The 22,085-nt window shown below is 38.3% G+C and overlaps 1 protein-coding gene across 4 annotated transcripts in view; it reads left to right on the plus strand.

Annotated features, from left to right (window-relative positions):
* asic1c (acid-sensing (proton-gated) ion channel 1c) overlaps positions 1–22,085 on the plus strand; it is a 149,835-nt gene that overhangs the window by 97,251 nt on the left and 30,499 nt on the right. For 2 of the 4 annotated variants that reach the window (XM_012876274.3, XM_012876281.3), the window contains exons 1-2: positions 18,898–18,986; positions 19,214–20,008. The exons of the other annotated variants lie outside the window; for them this stretch is intronic. In XM_012876274.3, the coding sequence (XP_012731728.2) occupies positions 19,367–20,008 (642 nt within the window). In that variant the 5' untranslated portion in view covers positions 18,898–18,986; positions 19,214–19,366. Of the gene's footprint in view, positions 1–18,897; positions 18,987–19,213; positions 20,009–22,085 lie in introns of those variants that run through there. 4 annotated transcript variants of the gene reach the window in all.

Below are 22,085 nucleotides of genomic sequence, written 5' to 3' on the forward strand. Positions count from 1 at the left end.
ATTGCTTTTTTACATAATCCACTAATTTTAAAGTGTTTAATGATGAGTTTGTGGAAAGAATGTTTGGGTGTAGGGGGAGCAATAGGTGTGGAGATGAAATACTAATCATTTAGTTCTTTATTATGGTAAAAGCAGTAAAATACTTCTTAAACTTGATGCCACTTTTCATTTATTGGCCAGTATTTAATTGTGTGAATAATGTTAATAGATTTTGTTTTTTGAAATATAAAACTATAGTTAGCTTTCTTAAAAAGTGTTCTTAGAAATATGTGAGCTGCTGAGGTGCCATATGGCGCAGCAAATCTCTGTTGACATCATGCATTATGAAGCAAACATATGTTGTTTTCAAGACCAGCACTGTTTTCATCACATTATTGTTTTCCTTTGTAAATAGAAATAAGAAAAACTTTCTTTGCCACAGCAACTGCAGTAAATATGCAAATGTGTTGCGTTTGTCAGACAAAGGGAATGGCGTGTGAATTCAAGAAAAGCAATGTTGCTGGCATTGCGAAAAGCGATACGTTTTGGAAACAAGTACATTTTTAACGCTTTACCAAGGAGATAACAACATATAAGACACAAATTAGATGGAGAAAAAGGAAGGATTGTATTTTCATACATTTTGGTGATTGAACTTGCACTGTTTCAGAGGCGAATGATGTGTGTTAAATACTTAGGTGCTGTGCAGTGGCAGTAATATTCGTTGATGCAATGGTTAATGTCGAAATCTGAGATTTGGCTTGTAAGCCTGCAGCCAACCAGAGGTGTTAAAGAAGCTTCACTCTTGTAACGGGTACGCAGACCTGAGTCATCGCCCTAAACACAAAACAGCAGATTTTGATATGGCTGTGTCAGTGCTATGACCTTGGCTTTTTTCACATCTTCACATTTAAAGGGTGAATTTCAGATAAATGTCGGAAATTGGAGATGCACCAAGGGCCTAAGTATAGAGGGGCCTAATTAAAGATTCATGTAGCTGCCTGAATTTCCCCCTCCTCGACTTCCTCAGTCTGCTGATTTTAATGTGGGAGGCTCAGGGATGGTACAGAACAGAGATTATAGCCATCATAGACTTCAGCATTATTGCTGCACCGTGACTCTCACAAGGTCTGGAAAGATATCTAAATTAGCTAACTAAAATGTATTCATCAAATCACTTTGCATTTATCTACAATTATACCTTTTAATGTTTAAATTGGTCTTTTGCTCTACTCGCCAGTAGAAATGACCACAAAGAATATCTTAGCTTATTTTTATATTCATTGTATAGATCATGAAATTGGCGTGTCTGAAAGCACAGCGCCTTGCAAAAGTGTTGCATCTTGAGTCTTCAATTTCCTTCTGGCGCCCAAACGATCCCTTAGGGTTTAAGACAAACTTCAGTCTTTCCATAAGAATATAATGCTACCAAAAGTATTCACACCTCTTGAACTTTCCCACATTTGTCAAGACCTAAATTCAATTGAGAATCTAAAGAATCTTAATCTTAAAGGGGACATTTCATGCTTTTTAATGCCGTCATTTTCACACCAAAAATATTCAGTTGTGGTCTGTATAAAGTGGAACAGCAATTCTTTGGTCTGAATTCCTCGTTACTGTTGCTCCACATACCCTCTTTCGCCCCTGTTCTGAAGTTCATCTGAGGGAAACTCATTTTGTTGTGGTCTCTTTAAATGCAAAGGAGGGGCTTCACATCTTGCCTGCCTCAAGGTCCCAGAACGTTTCACTCTACCCTGTTTGGCCATTTTTGTAGTATGCTGGGGGACGGCGTGATAGATGACAACATTTATTAGAGAAAACCCAAAAGCTTGAAATATGAAGCAGGATGTGGACAAACTAAATTCCAAATGTCTGCAATCCTAGAGACTCTAAGTACACAACAAAATGTATGTAAGGGCTAAAAAGTGTTTTTAGCATGATGGATGGATGTCCCATCCAAAAGTGATGTTCATAGCTGCTTTCCTTCCAATGTAACCAACCTTGGAAAGCGGAATGGGCAACAACTTTACTCTTTAGATATCCAGAACTAATAGGGACATACCCCAAAAGATCTCGAGCTGTAATTGCAACAAATTTGGCTATAAAACAGTATTTGTGTTTAAGGTTGCTGAACACAAATGCACAGCTTTCACAAATAAAAAAAGTATTTTTGACAGATTTGACTGCTACTTTACAGATATGTATAATACCCTGTATTGGCGTATCACATAAATCCTTATAAAATACATTGAAGTTTGAGGATATAGCATGAACAATTGTGGAAAAACGGAGGCGCTTAAATACTTTTGCAAGGCACAGTCTACTAGTCCTGCTTACCCTGTTGGTAAAGATCACATATTTGAACTGGTGATCTCAACATTGGTGCATTTGCATAGTTTGTCTGATTAAGAAACTGATGTCAGAGGTGGGGATGTTGTGACTTACTGTGAATTGAGGACTCCATGTACTCTAGCAGTTATTTGAAGCTCTTTCAAGTATTTCTTTGTGCTTTTCCAAGAAGCTGTGCAGATTTTTTTTCTCCGTACAACCTAACAAATTCAAGGACATTTCTAGATTCTTGTACCACTAAAGTGTTTTCTTAGCGGAGCCATTGTTTTACTATCAGATTATTTTCATGCATTCATCTTGGTGCCTTAAAACAGTCTTTGAGTTGATGCATGATTGATGACTTCATTAACACTGAAGAGTCTGTGATCAGTAATACACCCTGCACTGTTGCTGTGGATTAAACCTGCAAGACCGACTCTGACTAAATAAATGATCCCCTTTGTGTATGCGGAATGCATGCTGAAGTCACTGTAATATCATTTAAATCGATCCGAAGCTCAGCACTTTAGCAAGCTTACGCCACTGCAGAGACATTCTTGAACATTTATCCTATTAATATTCGTCTTGTATGTTGTGACTAGACTTCCTGTCAATGCGTTAAATCGAACAGGAGCTAAAGACCTCTTGCTTAAATACCTTTTCTGTTTCTGGTGGGAAATAGCGTTTGGTGTTTCACTTAATGCACTGCTGTATAGTTTGCAGGAGGAAGTTAGCTTGGAGGTCAAACAATGAGAAAAGTAAAAAAAAAAGATAGCAGAAGTCAAGAGTGCCAGACCCAATCAGTCGGGCTGCAGAGAAAGGCAGAAAATGCCCAGAGTGGAAGACACAGGATGAAAGAAGGTTAAAAAAAAGGAAAGGTTAAAAAAAGTGAGAGCTCTGAAACAAAATGGAGAAAGGAGCGGAGTAAACAGAAATGCATGCTGCTCTGTGCTTAGATTGAGGTGGGACTGGGACTGAGCATCATTGTGATTCAGCCTTGCTCTGGAGTCGAGCCAGCATCGTGATGCACAACTGGAAGTATTAGAGGGGATGGCGGAGAGAGCTGTGTGAAGCAGCACAAAATTACAGAGCTGTCTGCCGCACGTAAAGAGAGAGAGAGAGCGAGACAATGAAGTGAATGTCCACAGTGCAAATGATGAAATAAACAAATCGGAGGCAGTAAGCCCGGATGACAGACTAGATAACAAATATCTAATGTGTTTCTACCATTACTCAGTGTCGGTAAAGCCCACTGTAAGAGTCACAGTTACAGTAAGTGCAGCATTGGCGGCGTGATCAATGATGCTGAAGAGGAATACTGAAGGAATTCATAGCAGGCTCGGAGTGTGAGGATGCTTTTTGCTGACTTGCACATCAGGCAGCCGATACTACCACAGGCAGACATTAAAGGTGCCGGTTGACAGAACCTCTTAAGTTAATTAGCTTGTTAGGTGGAGACACTGGACACAAGTATGGCTCCGTCCAAAACCAATAGAGCTATTATGTGTTGCTATAGATTACCTGCCTCTTGTTTCTGGGAGGTTTGAATGAGCTCATTGGTTATAGTCAGAATTCAGAGGAAATTTATGAGGCTAAACAACACCACACCACATTTCTAAAATATTTACAGGGCTATATTTAGTATTGTTTTTACTATCTACATGTTTTTCAAATAAAAACAAACTAATTCACATATTTCAAATGCCAGTACACAACAGTCCATACAGTGGCCTGCAAAATTATTCATACCCTTTGAAATATTTGACATTTTGTTATGTTTTACTATGTTATTATGCTATCATCATAGCTATTCCTCTGCAGCTCTGGCTGTTTTTTTTTGTTGTTGTTTTTTTTCAGAATATTCTTCCATTTAATTCAACCCATTTTACCATCAACACTGTTCCTGCTGAAGAAAACCATCCCCACAGTATGATCTTGTCATGCTTTAATGTAACAAAATTATAAAATATTAAAAAAGTATCAAATTTTTTTTTCAAGGCACTGTATTTCTAAGTTTATGTACATACATTTGTATTTTAGAATTTTTAAAGACATTCATTGAAATTGGATTTAAAGGAAGATTTTATTTAACTAAATGGATGTTCGAACTTATTCTCTGAATTCATTGTACACTATGGAGTTTCTTTTTAGACTCCATCTGCATTGTCCCTTGCTTAATTTCTGTGCGAGGGAAATGGACTTAGGAATAGATATCAAAATCATCCAGCTAAGCATATAAGATAGGAACATGTTCGAGGGGGAAAAAAAGCCCCCAGCAAATGAAAATTCCCCGTGAGGAAATTTGAGAAGTGAGTTTATCAGCGTGTGACTGCAGACTGCAGAGCGAAAGCTTGAGTGACAGCAGAAGCAGTTTTTTTTCATCCTCCTGCCTAGAATGGAACAAGGAGGAAAGACGGCAGGTAAAGCAAGGTACATCTGGTTTTTATTGATACAGACTGCGCCTGCCTTCCACCTGGTCTGCCGGGGCGGATGCAATTTGCTCTAGCAATGTCAGAGATGCTTATAAATACTGTAGACTTAAAATAGGTCATAAGAATTCCTTCCTTTAGTTAAACCAAAAAAAAAAAAAAAATGCTGCTGCAGCTTAAAAATCCAGCAGGAATAAGTTCTATATTAAATAATTATAAGTGCATTAAAATGCACAATTAATTTTATGCTCCTCTGAAACTTCAGGTTTTATGTTTTTATATATAATTTTCTAGCATAGTCCACCCCAATATTCCTGGCTTTTGATTAATATTATATGAGTTCTTTCAGAGTATAAGCCTCTTTTAGCTAAAAATTCATTCTGGCCTCCCTTGCAGTACATGCGCCGCATACAGAGTGGCTGCGTTTCTTCATAAAGCCCTGGGAGGTTAGTTTCATTTAGAGGCAGGCCACAAGATGTCTCCCTCTGCTAAAGAAGCTGCCCATCCACTGGAGTGACATTCTGACTGCAAACGATTGGAGCGCCTTTCTGTTTTCCATATAATTCTATTTGCCCAAATTATTTTCAGTAACCCAGATGTTTGAGCTCATTTACCAGCTCTCATTTCTTTAGGGGCCAGATGCTTTATTCTTTCTTGTAAAGGTAATGGTCGCTGTGTTGTGCTCAAAGAAGTCCTTATGACTATAACACATTATTGAGGGATTGCTAGCAGTGGTACCCTGTATCAGAACTATTCATCTATTAGAACTATTCATCTATTAGTTATTTTTGTCCATTAGCCAAGCAGCTGCTTTAAATAGAATGTCATTTATTTATTTTTGATTATTGACCAATGTCTGATTTTAGTGGCCTAAATGGCCAAACCTTATGCTTTACTATGTAAGAAACCGATTTTTGTTTTGTTCATTTTATTTACTATCTATTTTATCTATTATTGCAAATCAATAGCATTTTAGCATAAACAGTTCGGATGTCCAACATTGCAGTGAAGCTTTTCATACTGTATGAAATTTGATTTGAGAACTATCTTTGTTAAAGCTAAAAACAGTGCAGTAAAAAAAAAAGTATTTGTACCACTGAGTACATACAAATGCTGTTTCCAGTGATGTACTTGATGTACTAAAATAAATAAATACATAATTCTCCTACAGATATTTCTTGATAGAGAGCATGATTTATTGTTATAATTAATTCCATCCACGTCATCCAGTTCATCAAGCAGCATAGCAGCCCTAGACCATCGCATTGCTACTACCACATGTGACTGTTAGTAAGATGTCATTTTTCTGAAATAGTGTGTAGGCTCTACACCAGAAGTAACGCGGTGCACATCGTCTATATGAGCCCACAGAAAATTGCAAACAGTTTTCCAAACATACAATTCTTAAGACATTTTAGATTGGAAACACATTTCTCTTTTTGTTCTTTAGTTTCCTTCTCATTTTGGATTGGGTTCAGGTTGAATAAGGATAATGAATAGCACTGGAGACTCCAAGAAGAATATCATTCAAATAGTTTTACAGTCTCAAGAAAAAAATTTACTTTTAAAATGTTTTGATAGCTGGTGAAGGCTTTGTGTTGAACTCGTAGCTGTGAAAACGTTATTCTCTACTGATCAAAGGGGCTTTAGAAAAAAACCCTCTTCAGTGCAGAAGGGTGGATTTTAACTTATGATATAATTTAATCTTCCCTTGCCTTTTTAGCACATGGTTAAATGATAGGGAAGGGCATCGGGGCTGATAATGATGAATCAATTCTTTAGTTCACTTTCAGAGTTACTGGACATTAATCTAAGGCATGACTCATATTTTACCTCCTTTATCTTTGTGTTGTGCTTTGATCTGTTTGTGGTGCACCACATGTAATTGCTGCCAGTGTCTCTCCAAGCTTTGAACACTTTCACTGGCCCTTAAAGGAGTTCATCCTTTTACTCAGTCAAACCTCTGCTCCTCCTCTAATGAGACCTCTGGGACTCAGCTTGGCTTTGACATAGAAATAAATGGTTACTGTCATTCACGGACAGCCCTGGAGGAGTGACTGAGGTCTTAAATAGGCATTTGCATGTAAAAATCTAAGAAATAACCCCCTTCAAATTTCTTTCCTTTTCAATTCCCATAAAACAGTAGTGGTATCTCTTTTCGGCTTCAAAATATGTACTCCATCAAGACGATCTACTTACATAATAGAACACTAGGATGATCAGCTTGTGCTTCAGTTTACACACAATATTTATTACATGCACAGACCAGAGTAATTAAAGCTGGCCAGTATTTATACATGGATATTGCACCACTGCCTCAGATGTTTATTAGATGTACATTACATATAGAGCAATTAACAATAAATGGGCAAAGATAGTACCCAACAAGCTGGTGGGTTTAGAATAACAGCAGTGCAAACTGGGACAAAAGGAGAGAATGCTGCATGTTAATGTATGGTACGTACATTAACCTTGGACAGCTACAGATGTCCGGTGGCAATATTGAAAGTAACTGTCGCTTAACTTTTCAAAGCCAGTCCAGATTAAAAAAGGTAAAACTATTAGTTATGGTATTTTAAATCTCAAATTGTCATCTTTACTTTCATTCAAACACCCTGGCTCAAACAGTATATTTCTAAAGTTTTACGGCTTTATTTCTAAAGTTTTACGGCTTTTGTATCGATTAGGTATTGCCAAATTGCTCATAATAGCTGTATTCATTCCCGGGTCCAAAAAATTAAAAATATGTGAAAGTGTCACACAACCCCCCCCCCCCCCCCCAAAAAAAAAAAAAAGCATTAGGCAGCTGAAGTGTCTGAAAATTTATGACATTGTGTTTGAAATATGGAAATTGCATGGAACTGAGGAACCATTGCTCAACACAGCAAAAGCTACTCCTCCTAAATGGCCACTAAGTATCCACCTTGAATTTGAGTTCATACGATGCAGGGTTAGCTATGACGACTCAACCAGTGAGGAGGAGGAAGTCTAGATAAACATTGTCTGAGAACATGTTTAAAATATTGAACTTACCAAAATACTTAAAAGCTCTCTGGCGAGTCCAGTCTGTCTGTAATTTACGGCAATGGGGAATTATAGCTTGTAACAAAAAATGTAATTCAGAAAACTAGTATTCCATTAACTCAGGTTGATGTAATTTCTCCTCCAGCACTGATGGAATAGGGTACAGACATCATATGGAAGAAATACAGTCTCATTTGAATCCAACTTCTTTTAGACATTAAATTCATAACACTGAATTTTTATCTAGCGCAATTATATGTGATTTTTTTTTCCTTACTGTAAATTTACAGTAAGGAAAAAAGAAAAAAAGTGAATCACAGGATAAAAATTGTGTTATAAATTAAATGTCTAATACAAGTCAGATTCTAATGAGACTACATTCTTTTCAATAGCCTTTTCTCCCAACAACTATTTCAAACCAAACCATGTAGTAATAGTAACAGCCTCTTTTTCCTACACATAATTAGTTTTACTTGTTAAAGTGTAATTAACCCCAAAATTAATTGTTTTTTTGCAGATAAGCTGTATAAATTGGACCTAAGGATGCTACTTTAACTTTACTCTACAATGTTTTACATTTTTATGTTAACTTGTTGAGTTCTTTAATATTTGTCTTAAAACCATCTTAGTGTTGTCATCTTAGGGTTCAAAGGGGGCTATTACAGTTGAATTTTCCCATTGGTTCAAACGGTACAAGTTTTCATCACCATAGCAAAGAGTTTGGAGGATGAAAAATCCTAAACTTGCATGCAAGCTGAATTATCGCTGTATTTGTTTGTTCACAAACACACGAGAATCCATCTTAGCCCACTCCTGTCTCAACTGTTCTGTCCCAAACAGATTTATGGTGTATTATGCAGTATTATGGTTTAAGGCGGGCCATGTAGCAGCAATGAAAGCAAGAGCTGCCAAGCCCACAGCTGAGCCACAACAAACATGGCAGTGCAGGAAGATGCACATGTATCTGCTGCTATCACATCTGTTTGGTCAGAATCCACGATTTCTTCTTTGAAAGAACAGCAAGAAGTACCTTGACCAGCATAACTTGTTGTTTCTCAGGGCACCTGCTGCTTACAACATTTTCATTTGATACTTTGATTGGCTAAAACCAACCTTTGGTAGGCGGGAAATAGGTGTTGCTTTGCCCAATAAGTTCGGAAAGTTCTGTAGAATGTCCCTCCTTTTCCACAACGGATTCAATGGGAGCAGGTCCATACTGAAAATGTGCAGAACAGAAAAAATCCTCCAGCCCAAATGACAGTTCCATGGCAAAACCACCGGATGTTGGCCTGGTCACTCCATGTTTGAACAGGTTACTTTCCCTCGTCCTGACCGCCACAGATCATCCGTGTCTCTTGGAACTGCCACTCGGGTGGCATCTTTCAAAATGTGTCTGCGGGTAGGCTTATTCCTTTACATCGTGCTGAGTTATAATTTAAGGCTTAACTGCACTACTATAATGTAGCTGTCCAAATCTTTTTCCCAGGACACCTCCTGTAACTTCACTAATGCTGTTTAAATCCACCTACAGCTAGATGTTTGTTCCAAAATGATTGCTTCAAGCTAATACTGCAAATGCAGTGGCTGGAAGGGAAGCTACAGTAGTTTTAAAATTATGCAATAGCTCCAATGAAACACAATAGCGCCAATGAAACATGCTAATTTGGCTCAGAATGTGTGAAAAAAAAGAAGCAATTGCTGCTTGTTATTGTGGATAAACATGCAGGAGAAACATTTAGATCTTTTTCTGTGTAAATATATTTTTCATACCTGCATCACCTCTAAAAGCTAATTAATATTTCAATGTCTGCATGTGAAACTGAGATAAAATAGCTTACCTGGGTGTTCAAACTTGGCCAATAAAGCTGTGCTCATATTCACAAAGAATCCCAAGACTAAAAGTAGCTCTTAGTGACGTCATTTTAGGAAAAATCTTAAAGTTTCCCATATTGTATGATTTTTCTCAGAATTTTACCTTGTTAAGATAAAGGTTATTCACAAAGCATCTTAGGCCTTAAGAAAGTGCCTAAAGTGTTAGGAGTAGTGAGGACTTTTAGCAAGCCTGAGAGTGTCTTAAGCAGGGAAGATCCTTTTAAACAGAGAGAGTTGTTTGGTCTGATCCACCACCTCAACAGTGGAGGAAATGAGCACATAAATTTCTGTAACCATTAATATGATAATATAAACTTTGTCATTGCCTTAGAGGGAAATTAATTAGTTTTAGCACCTTGACGGGTTAAAGGCTATAGTAACATAATTTTACTGAGGAGCATAAATAAATAATAGGAAATAATCATGAATAAAAAGTGGAGAAATGTACAGAGAATATGTATAAAGGAGGTGAGAAAGTATTTTCTGTATTGTACATGTTGATGTAAGTAGCCTAAATGGCTGTCTAGAAGTCCGCTTGTGTCATGCCATCTCCTCAGTTTTGATTGCTGCACGGAGCGCTTCTCACTGGTGCGTGAAAGCACTAAGAAGCGCTGAGGAAAAGGATGTATTGATCTGCGGCTATACGCTTCAGAGTTTGTGTATTTGCGGCGTGATCCAAGGACCAATTTAACTTTCAACACTCCTGTATTCTGCTCCCAGAGCTGCGAGCTGTGCGCTGGGCAGAGCTGATGTCCCATTGTTTTCTTCACCTTTTTTTTTCTCCATTTTATGTCGGTCATTTTGTCTAATACAAACGCTTCATACAGGCAGGTAATCCCAGTAAAATGCTGACAGGTGAGTGCGCGTTCATATCAAATATAGATGAAGTAGTAAAATGAGTGTCGAGTAAAAATAAATAAGCTAATCAAAATAATAAGGGTGTAAATAAGGTGTGTTCAAACATTTTGATGCTGTGTGACAATTTTGCTAAGTTTTATCATCATGAAACATTTCTGAATCCAGTCTAATCAGTTAATTTCTCCCCTTTGATTACTAGGAGCACATTTGTGTGTGTGTGTGTGTGTGTTTTTTTTCTTGTACTATCAACCAATCACAGCTCTTGAAAGACAGTGTCACACCTAGCAGTGGGGTCGACCGCTCCACCTTTCTGTAATTTCTTTACTCAAGAGTCACTCTCAGCAGTGATATGAATCACTCTTAAGCTAAGACCTTTAGGCTAAGATAGGAGCTCTCTCAGGGGAATCTGACAATCTTTTTGAATACGGGCACTGATTCTGATTCAATATTTTAAGCATAACAGGTTCTGGAGACATCGGCAGGCAATTTGTTGACAAAGTACACATACAAAATGAAAACCAATTAAAAAAAAAAAACTGTAGTTGAAAAACGGCACCCTGGGTTCTCTGTTTATTAACAGCTAGAGCTATCTGCTCTTGCTTGGGCATTGACTGTGTCGTGTCGTCTTCCCTCAGTTTTGGATTTTTCATCTGTTCGAGGCTACTTCCTGGGATAAAAACTGTGTACAACAGACATCGTTTACGGTGGGCTTACTTTCATGAAGCTCATCCGCATTTGTTGCATAGGAGCTCTTGGTGAAAAGTAGGAGTGCTGACCAGCCAAATATCCTGTTTAACTTATTCCATTAGAAATGTCTTTATTGGTAAAGAAAACAATCTGTTTCTATGAACTGCGATGAGCAATGATGGTGTTCTGGATGGTGTGGTTAAAAACAGTGTTATCACCCATATTTGGTAGTGCCTTTTTGTGTTGAAAGCTATCGTTTAAAATGACTAATCTACAAACAAAGGAAATGCGGATTCTAATTTATTTGTTTCATACTTATATTATTTTTACGTTAGGTATAGGTTCTCTGGCTCCAAAATATTATATCTGGCCATTTTTTTGTACAGAACTGGATAACTGCTGAGGAACACTGAGAGCATGTGTTCAGAAGAGGGGAAATGATTGTACTTTATTGGCTGTGAGTAACCTCTGGAGCCTGGCGTAATGAAAAGACACTTTGGTTTGAACTGCTGACGAGGGACGATTCTCTGAGCATGAAGAGCCTCCTGCATCACGTCCTCTTTGAGCCTGAATGGGAGAAAAGAGCTCATGCAATTAACTTCCTCCTAAATGCACCTCACATCTATTGACATGTGTCCAGAGAACCTTACCATAGAGGAAATCCATGGAGATGGTCAATAGGAAGGAGAAAGCAGGCAGTCAACTATAGCTCATACAATAGAGTCATGTACTTGTGTACTGCTGTTAGTGCGAAAAACTGTTTTTTTTTAATATTGACTGGATTTTTCTATGATAAAAAGATTTTTTTTTAAAGTTTAACCAGTAGCTTTAAAAAATGTGTTTATGCAAAAACACACGTTCTCTCTTTTCTGTCAACCCCATAAAGTAACAGTTGGAATTGATTTTTTTTTTTTTTTTTTTAGTTTTCTTTAGTGCAAAATGTAAAGACATTGCAGAGAAAAGACCTTTACAACATTTCCAAAGTTTCTCCTTTTTTTTCTTTCCATGGTTCAGATAATGTTTAGGCCTAATGTTAAAAGACAGCTGTGACCACAACCTTGGGTCAAAGAAAAAAAGTTAAACAAGAGCTACTCTTTTATTATTGATTCATTATTTTATCTATAATTGCAGAACTAAACGTACGGTCATGGCATTTTTTTTATTATTATTGGGGATTTCTTTTTTTGTGGTACTTGTTGCCCTTTTATTGAAAGTAGGAAGGGAGGTTGAGAGATGGGGAAGACATGCAACAAAGGACCACAGCCTGGAGTTGAACCTGGGACAGCCACGTTGAGGACTAAGGCCTCCGTACATGGCCCGTATGTGTGACCCCTGTGTCACTGGCACGCCTGGGTCATAACTTTTAAAGGAACTTTTTGACAAACAGGTTTTTTTAGGAAGTGCCATATACACCAATCAGTCAGAATATGCAGCACAAGGTGAACACAAACAATCGGCCTTCACCACCTGATTCCCCCACAAATGCACACAAGTACACACAGACCCCGCTTATTGCTTATGGATGACTTTTGGAAATCAAGGAAGCGCTGTCTTTACCATAAAACTGTGTGACGGGTATTGGAGAAGGCTTAATAAAAGCAGAATTTTTAAAATAAGATTTAAAGCTAAAAATGTCATTGCAAGTAAAAGCGATCAAGACCGCTACAATGATTATTGCAAAGACAAGATGAAATGAGAACAATAAGATGCAGAAAAGTAAGTCAGATGCTTGAGGTTTTTTTCTGAATTTTTAGAATTATTTGAAGACCTGTATTTGCAGACCTGAGGAGTCTGGATGGTATACAAGTAAAAAGCAAACAAATATCTCAGACTAAGATAAATGAAGACATTTTGCATCATAAAGCAGGCATAAATATTTTTCATGGCAAGACCTCCATATTGTTAAGTCCTCTTAAAGCTGCAGTAGGGAGTTCCAAGAAAACCGTTGACTTGTCCTGAAAGTTTTACCAAGCACATCTTACTTCCCTCCCCCTTGCTCTCTGCTGTGCTACAATCCTCACTCCCATCGAGAAGCTTGCCGCGAACAGTCTAATCCTTTCTTTTGTAGTTTGCATTTTGTCATCGGTCGTCTTCTGTTCACTTGTCTTTGTTTTCTGAGCAGGTGTCACTCGAAAAATTGGCAGTTTCTCCACCATTTCGCAGCACGGGTGCAGCAAACCAGCAATATTGAGCTTGAATGACGACAGTACATGTTGTGCGGTGGAGGATTGTTAGCAGTGCGTACACTATTGAGGCATTCTCCCTGGCTCTGATTTGTGGTTTCTGACCAGGAGGAGTGGTGTATTTCTGCAAATGGCAATAGGACCTCTGAGAGGAGCCAGAAGAGCTTGATCCCCCCCCCCCCCCCCCCCGACAAAATATTCAATTCAATTTTATTTAAATAGCACCAATCCATGAAACATGTCATCTCGAGGCACTTTACAAAGTCAAAATCAATAATATTATACAGATTGGGTCAGATTATACAGATTGGTCAAAAATGTTCCTATATAAGAAAACCAGTTGATTGCATCAAAGTCCCGACGAGCAGCATTCACTCCTGGAGAAGCGTAGAGCCACAGGGGGAGTCGTCTGCATTGTCCATGACTTTGCAGCAATCCCTCATACTGAGCAAGCATGAAGCAACAGTGGAAAGAAAAACTCCCCATTAACGGGAAGAAAAAACCTCCAGCAGAACCGGGCTCAGTGTGAACGGTCATCTGCCTCGACCGACTGGGGGTTACAGAAGACAGAGCAGAGACACAACAAGAGAGACAAAAAAGCACAGAAGCACACATTGATCCAGTAATCTGTTCTACATTAGATGGTAATAGCGGGTGAGCCGTCTTCTCTGGATGATGTCACAGCTAACAGAACGCCAGACCAGGTGTACCTACTATGAAGATAAAAGAGAGAGAACAGAAAGTTATAAGCAGAAATGATGACAAACAATGCATAATTGAAGAACAGTAGAACTCTATAGAGTGAGAAAATTAGATCCTGATGTCCTCCAGTAGCCTAAGCCCATAGAAGCACATCCCCATAGGTAGGTCAGGGCAACATAAGCCACTCTAGTTATAAGCTTTGTCAAAAAGGAAAGTTTTAAGATTAGTCTTAAAAGTAGACAGGGTGTCTGCCTCACGGACCAAAACTGGGAGTTGGTTCCACAGGAGAGGAGCCTGATAGCTAAAGGATCTGCCTCCCATTCTACTTTTAGAGACTCTAGGAACCACCAGCAGACCTGCATATCTGTCTCATATTTTACCATCAGGGCATAGTGACAGTTTTAACAAATATATATTTATTTATTTATTTTACAAAACATAGTAAAGACTCCCATGTAGTCTCCATGACACCAGATTGCTACAAATATGAAAAACCTGATCTCATTGTGTAATCTTAGTCCGCTGCACAAAGAAAAAATATCCTGCTGCTTTCCTGGCCTGGGTATAACACCTGCTGTACAGCATGCAACTTTCCAGTCATTTTGAATAAGTTAGAATTTTATTAAAAAGTTAATTTAGTTCAGTAACTCGGTTCACCAAGTGAACACATTGTACAGATTATTGAAGCCTTGATCTCTGTCAGTTATGAGTTTCCACTTAGAGCTACTGAAAACATGACATTTAAGATTACAATATTACATCAAAGACATTTTTAATATAAAAATGAGAGCTTAATGTAAAGTAATAGCCTTTTAAAGGTTGCTTTCTAAATTTACTTTTAATCTGACAAACAAACCCCATTGGAAGACATATTCTGATTTGTTGAATATGACTGTAAATGGGAGGTTTCTGCACCGCCACCGTAATTTTCAGCCTTACCCTGGACCACTGTTCCCTCAAAGCTGCGCACATGCGCTATCGTGCACTGCATCTGGATTCAGCGTGCACAGACACAAAAATATCTATTCAGCACAGAAAACAAAATCCAAGCTGAACCGTAAACAAAATAATAATAAACCAAGTTATTTTGTACCATTTTGCAGTTCTGCTGAGATGGTGTTCCACGGTCCCACTCTGTGCGACAGGGGCTGATTGGAGCACCTTTCTGGTTGGACAGGTAGTAGTTTGCGTCTTTGTTACTGCTGCTGCATGTCAGCTTTTTGTGTGGCTGTGCTTTTGGGATCTGCTTATCTGAGATCGTAAGTGCCGTTTTTCAAGTGCAGTTGGAGTCCTTTGCAGTACATGGCTTCTGCTGGTTTCTGACCAGCCTTCTTGTTCAACCCCCGTTTTTGAAAAGCAGCTCTTATTATACGTTTCTTGTTATCATGAGAGCGTGCCTGAGGACTGACTGTTGAGAGGCTGCACAGCACCACATGCTTGTGCTAAATCTCATAGCACAAAATGTAAATAATTTAATTGCAATAAAATTTGACCTCTGAAAGACGCACACGTCTCTCAGTTCTTCTTTGGCAGGACCCCCACTCTGACATAAAACATACTATACAGTTATTTCTAAACTAAGAAAATATTGCTGTAATTTGATTATTTTTGTGAGCCATGTAACTTGTTATAATCTCAGGTTTTGGACAAGTGTAATACTGGTGTAGCCTCAGTGTGCACATCTGATGTTGCTCACAGAGGTCCAGTGAATGCTCAGACACATGAAAGATTAGGGGGAACATTGCAAGTGGAAAATATCATTAGATAATGAAGGGATTTATTTAGTACAAATGTAGCACATTTCGAACTGTACCATTTGTGCAACCATTTTGACTTAGCACAATGTTCTATGAACAAATCTTGGAGTCTTTGATTGGGAATCATGCACATGCATCAGTATCTATTTTTTTTGTTTGTGTGTTTTACTGAACACTTTGAGCTCATCACATTGAGTATCTGAACTATAAATAATACTAAAAATCTTTCTTTTTTATAAAAGAATGTCATCACAAACCCTACAAGCTTTTTCTTCCTCCTCCCTCAGCCAGGGTTTCTCTTTGACAGAGATGGTTACATTTTCCATTTGGACTGCATTAAAAAGTCTCAACTTCTCTCAATTTCCCAGCAACTATATGAACAATTTGGAGATGTTTGCGTTTCCCAGCTTGGAACCCTATTCGTGGGGAGCACTTTTGTGCATTCCTAAAGACAATAAAATGTATTTAAGGGCTAAAAAAGTGTATTTTGCATAATATTTTCCCTTTAAAGCTATGCAGTGCTTCCAAGCTTAATTGTTGAAGTTGGAACACACATAGTGGATGAACTGCCAATGCTGTTACCACTCTCCTCTACTCACAACCCAGATATGCTGCTGACACAATGAACCACCATCATCTCACCACAGAAGTTTTGTGCATGCTCAAATAGTCAGAGAACAAAACACTAAGCACGCCTCCCAGAAGTCTTCTCCACGACCTTACAAATTATTCACATTCCCACTGCTTTTTAATGACATGGTGCAGTCCTAATGCGACGTGAAGGGATGTCAAGTTTCATGTATGCTATTGGGAGAGTAAAAATCACATTCAAGAATAACAAACGGCAGACGCACAGTAAACAATTGATTTGTTCAAAGATGCCCAAGCTAGAAGGATGAACAACCTGAGAAAGAAATAAGAATGTTTATAAATCAATAATAAGAAAAAAAATCTTATTGTTGCCATTTTTTTTACATATTCTTTTCACGCCCACAGTGAACTGAAAGTCCACATTAAGGGTGTCTAAAAAGGCCACCACCTGCGCTTCTTCACATGCAACTGCAAAATCATGCAGTTTAAAAGTGTGAAGTTTAAAATCTCGATGTCTTCCATTGGTGTAAAATGCTCCTGGCTTTTTGACTTGATGCTTATCGGTGGATGTTCATTTTCTGTGTGAAGAATACAACATCCTTTTCTTCCAACATGGAACAGGGGTTTATCTAACCACAGTATACATTTAAGTTTTGTAATACTTCAAATTAAAGTCAATACTGTTAGTCAGTTAGTTATAATGTTTTCCAGATTATACTCCCATCATATCCTTTACGCAGAGAAAAAAAGATTACCCAGAATTTTCTGCTTTGTGTCTTTAAAATGTTGTAGTTTTGATGGCTTCTAATGGGGAACAATCTTTAATAGTAATTTTCTATAATGTGTTCATAGTTTTCTTTAAGTACATGTCGTTATGTGACTACAATAAATACCAGCAGGAGGTACAATAGTTATTTTGAGTTGATTGAGCTTCACAATCACTCATATTTCACAGGAATCAGTTGGCTGAACACAGCTGCAATTAGTGGAGATTGTGTGTAACAAAATGTTGTTAGAAAATAATAATAATAATAGAAATGACAATTATTTGTCTTTTTGACAAAAACAAAGAAGAATGTTTAATGTTTGTGTGTTTGAATAAAATGAAATTTAAATAGACTGCAATTAATCAAGCAACCTTTTGTATTTTTTTTAAGAAAAAATAAATTTTAAATGTAAATATTTTCTAATGCTGTAAGGGAATGTTCCAATATTTTTAGAGTGGAGTAAATCTTGTTAGTCAGTAATGTACCAAAGCTGACAAATCCCAGTTTCATGCAGTGTGCAGTATTTTTCTGACTTATTTTTTCTTTTAAGTTGTAAATGGTGCAGTACACAAGGGACAACTGTTCTTATAGATAATGCGTAATGATATTTCTCCCACGCACGCACGCGCGCACGCACACACACACACACACACACACACACACAAAGACAAGCATGACAACACAACATTTGGGTTTTATGGGTTTATGTCATTGTGTAGTCCCTGGATTACAGCTTAGCATTGGATATACAGTATTTAGTATTCCTTTTAGATTATAGCAAATTTTCTATGCTGGTTATTGTGTTCAGTAGGATTTTTATGTTAAATTATTCAACATTATTTGATTTAAGAACTGACAAATCAGCTCTTGTTGCTGCTTCAGCAAAAATGGTCCAAACTACATGACAAACATTTCCACATCATTCCATCATTCAGTTACCTCAAAACAACTACTCACAAAACAAAGGTCCAAATTATACTTTTTTTTTTTTAAAAGGAAACATGTTATCGACAGTTTTCAATTATAAAAAAAACAAGCTGTGTTTTTTAATGGCAGCAATATCAGTTTGTTTTTACAATTCCCCTTTTTTTCCAAAAAAATGTCACTAACGTAATGAAAAGAAAATTAAAAAGTATGAATCTGAGCTTGCTGCCAGACAGAATCTTTACAGGCTTTCATAAATGGAGAAAAAACACTTTTAATATCAGCCAGAGCCACACATGCATGCAGCGGGACAAGAGTACAAATCACTTTCGGTTTGTTATATTATCATTTATTCAGGTGGAAAAACGTACTATAAAATCATATGCGAGAAATGTTCTTGACATAATTTATAAGGGGTTCTGCAGTCTTGCTCAACTACCCACCTCTCTTATCAATTATAAAGATATATCGATCCATTAACTAGCTGCAGATCCTTCAGCATCAAAGAATTTCAGACTTCATGCTTTTCTTTTTGAAGATTTTCTTTTTGATAGATGTTGCTGTGATCGATACCACCACCCTCCTCCTCTCTGTACCATTGGAGGTCTACTTCATCACTGGAGGGAAACAATTTCATGAGGCTCCACCTCATTCCCCATTCGCCTGTGAGGAGTGTGCATGTGTAAAAAGGGCGGGCAACAAGGTTTATTTTCCCTTCTGCCGGCTTCAAGTCAACAGGCTAAAAAGCATCTCTTCAACGTGTGGAGAAAAGCAGTTGAGTTCTGGGCAGCTGCTGCACCGAGACAGAGACAACCGAAATCTGCGAGTATTGTCTGTCACTGGAGACGGGGACATGGAGGAGTGAAAGATCTGAGCAGCAGAGAGGTAGGTCTCTCCGGATTCTCAAAGTGATTACCTCTGAGAGTGAAGTCGTCGCACACATCTGCAATTACCGAGCCTGTCTATCTCCTGTTCAAGGATTGGCGATAGTTATGCTGAGTATTTTTATCAGCCGGAGTTTTTCCAGCTGTACTGATCATTAGTGAATCTATTTATGTGAATCACATTTACCTTCTAAAAGGAGCACGCTTCTTTTTTTTTTTTTTTATCAGGCAAACCGCTGTGCATTCGGACCTCGGTTTCTACTACCTGGAGTTTTTGACACATGACGACAGATGGTTGTGAACGCCACTGAGAGTAAATTGTGGTCTGCTCGGGGCTGCTGAGAAACTGTGCTTGGTCACGAAGCACTTGCCTTCGCAATTATGGTTAGAGCACCCACGTCTGAATCGATCGCCCTGGGGCCACACAAACCGAACGATGCCCAGGAGATCGCTGTCCAACAGGCAGAGTCAAGCATGGTGAAAACACCCCTCAAAGAGATCACGGTGTCTTTCATCAGGAGGACCAAAATCCACGGTTTGAAATTCATATTCTGTCCAAACAAGTCGAAACCACAGCAGCTTATCTGGACTCTGGCCTTCTTCCTTTGCATAAGTCTTCTCTGCACCTGGTCCTGGAACCGCATCTTCTATCTGATGTCCTACCCTGCTGTCACAAAGATCTACATGGTTTGGGCTCATAACATGTCCTTCCCGGCTGTCACTTTCTGCAACAAGAACGTGTTTCGTGCGTCCAACATGACGAAGGACGACTTGTATCACAGCGGCTATTGGATGGATCTCATGTACCACAACCACACTGTGATAAAAAGCAGCTTGACCATCCTGAAAGAAAGCCACAAACCGGCACTCCTGGGTCTGCTGGACTTCCAGAACTACACCCCACCCCCTGACTATCTTGTTAACACCACAGAGATGATGGGTAGACTCGGCCACCAGCTGGAAGAAATGCTGCTGGAATGCCGGTTTCGCGGGGAGAGCTGCACCTACAAAAACTTCAGCACTGTATGTAAACAGAGAAAGATGGTGCTTGGCAGGTGTGGGGTATGAGTGTTGTTTGCGAGGCGTTTTAATAATTTATTTGACAAAGCTCCTTTAGAGCAAGATTTCTCCCAGGCTGTTTTGACGTGCTGATGTTTAGGAGCTGAAACCCCCCCCTGTTTTTCCTCTCAAACATGGCACTTTTACCTTCTTAAGCCACGTTTTTTAAAGCCTCTCAAGAAAACAAGTAAATCGGTACCTCTGGGTAATAATTTATGACTAGACGGTCAACTTTATAAACATGTTTTAGTTAGCTGTGGTTGCTGAAAAGTGCAATAATACTGTAAATAGAGTAATACTCACTAAGAAGAATATCAGTAAAATGCTCAGAATCCTGCAGCTAATGCAGACATTCATTTTAGACAGAGCCAGTGTAAGCTACAACGAAGAGAGAGAGACGTCTTTATTGGTCATTGCAATTGTACATTCCAATGAAATTAGTCTTCTGCGTATAACCCATCCCTTAGGGAGCAGTGAGCAGCATTTTATAGCACTCAGGGAGCAATATGGGGTTTAGGGTCTTGCTCATGGACCAATACTGGCTATCTGCAGGGGATCGAACCAGGTACCTGCAGCCTTCTCTGAACACAAGTGCACCGCTCTAACCACTTTGTCCACCTCTGCCCAAGGAAAATAAGCTGCTGCTTAAGGTCACCTGGACCAGCAAGGGGTCTCTGTGAGTGCAGATTTTAAAACTTCAACGTTCTAGTTACCTTTATCAAAAGTAGTGTAGGTTTTATATAATTTAGGATTCTTTGACCTCTTAACCATACATATCTCAGATTTCTAAGTGTCTTATTTTGTACCAGAGACTTCTGTTTTAAAGACTCCTGTTTCAAAATGGTTGACTAGGCCCTCCTCCTTTGATTGACACATCTTTTGACCAACTGCGCTTTATCTAAGGTTTCTCCAGAGCCAGTCTTATTCACTGTTGTGGCACATGCGGCTTGTAGCCAATAAAACTAGAGTTTACTACGCTCAGCATGCATCTTTGTATTGCATTCTTCCTCTACTGTATTTCAGTCACGATGACAATGAATCTGTATTTCTCTGGAAATGGCCTTTCATTAAAGCCCTCGCTATAGTAAACTGGAGTTACAGCCTTTTGAAGTTAGCGTCTCCATTTTGGCGCAGTTTGGATGTCCAGAATACAACATTGTTTATGCTACTGACTTCAAATCTAAATCTATCATAGAAAAGACGTGTCTCCTTGCATCAGTCTGCAGCAGCATGAGAGAGAAAATGCCTCAAATGAAAAAAAAAAATGCATATTGTGTGTTCTAATTTCAATAATTAAAAACTGGTTACCAGTACAACAAATTGGGCTGCTCAGTTAAAAGTGTTACCTTTACAAAGACACCAAGCTTTTGCATCTACTCCAAAGAGTTAAATAACTATTTTTGGGTATGTTATTTTAGGCTTTTTTGGGGCAACAATAATTAAAAATGTAAATGTATTCAGGATTTAATCATGCTGAAAAATACCATTAACCATATTATACCACCATTAAGACTTTCTAAAGAAATACTGGGGTGTACAATATTAACATCTGCTTGTGGTATTTAATCATCTTTGCACATAATTTTTTATTTATTTATTTTAGATTTTTGCGTTGGACTGAATACTTAACAAACAAATGCTTTTTACCTCAATTGTAACACAAATAAATATTAGTCATAAAAGGTATTTTTCCTTTTACAGTTATTTTTTTCTGTTTTAGCTTTCTTGTAAATGTTTTAAATCATCAAACATGTTAATATCAGACAAGCATAACCTGGGCAAATACTAAATGCAGCTTTCAAATGACGAGTTAATTTATCAGGTGGAATGAAGCTTTACAAACTAATCTTGTGAAAGTCCACGCTGAATTTTACATTTACAGTGGTTTACAACCCTTTTTGGAAGACTGAGTTCAATTTCGCCTGCCAGCCCCAGTTACTGCAAGAAATTCACATGAATAGAGCCTGTCTGACAACATGAAGAAGGCTAAAAGATCACGTCATTATTTCTAGGTCAATGGGACCTCAGAGAGCCACAGTGA

The sequence above is a fragment of the Fundulus heteroclitus genome, chromosome 6, assembly GCF_011125445.2.
Source record: "Fundulus heteroclitus isolate FHET01 chromosome 6, MU-UCD_Fhet_4.1, whole genome shotgun sequence".
NCBI lineage: Eukaryota > Metazoa > Chordata > Actinopteri > Cyprinodontiformes > Fundulidae > Fundulus > Fundulus heteroclitus.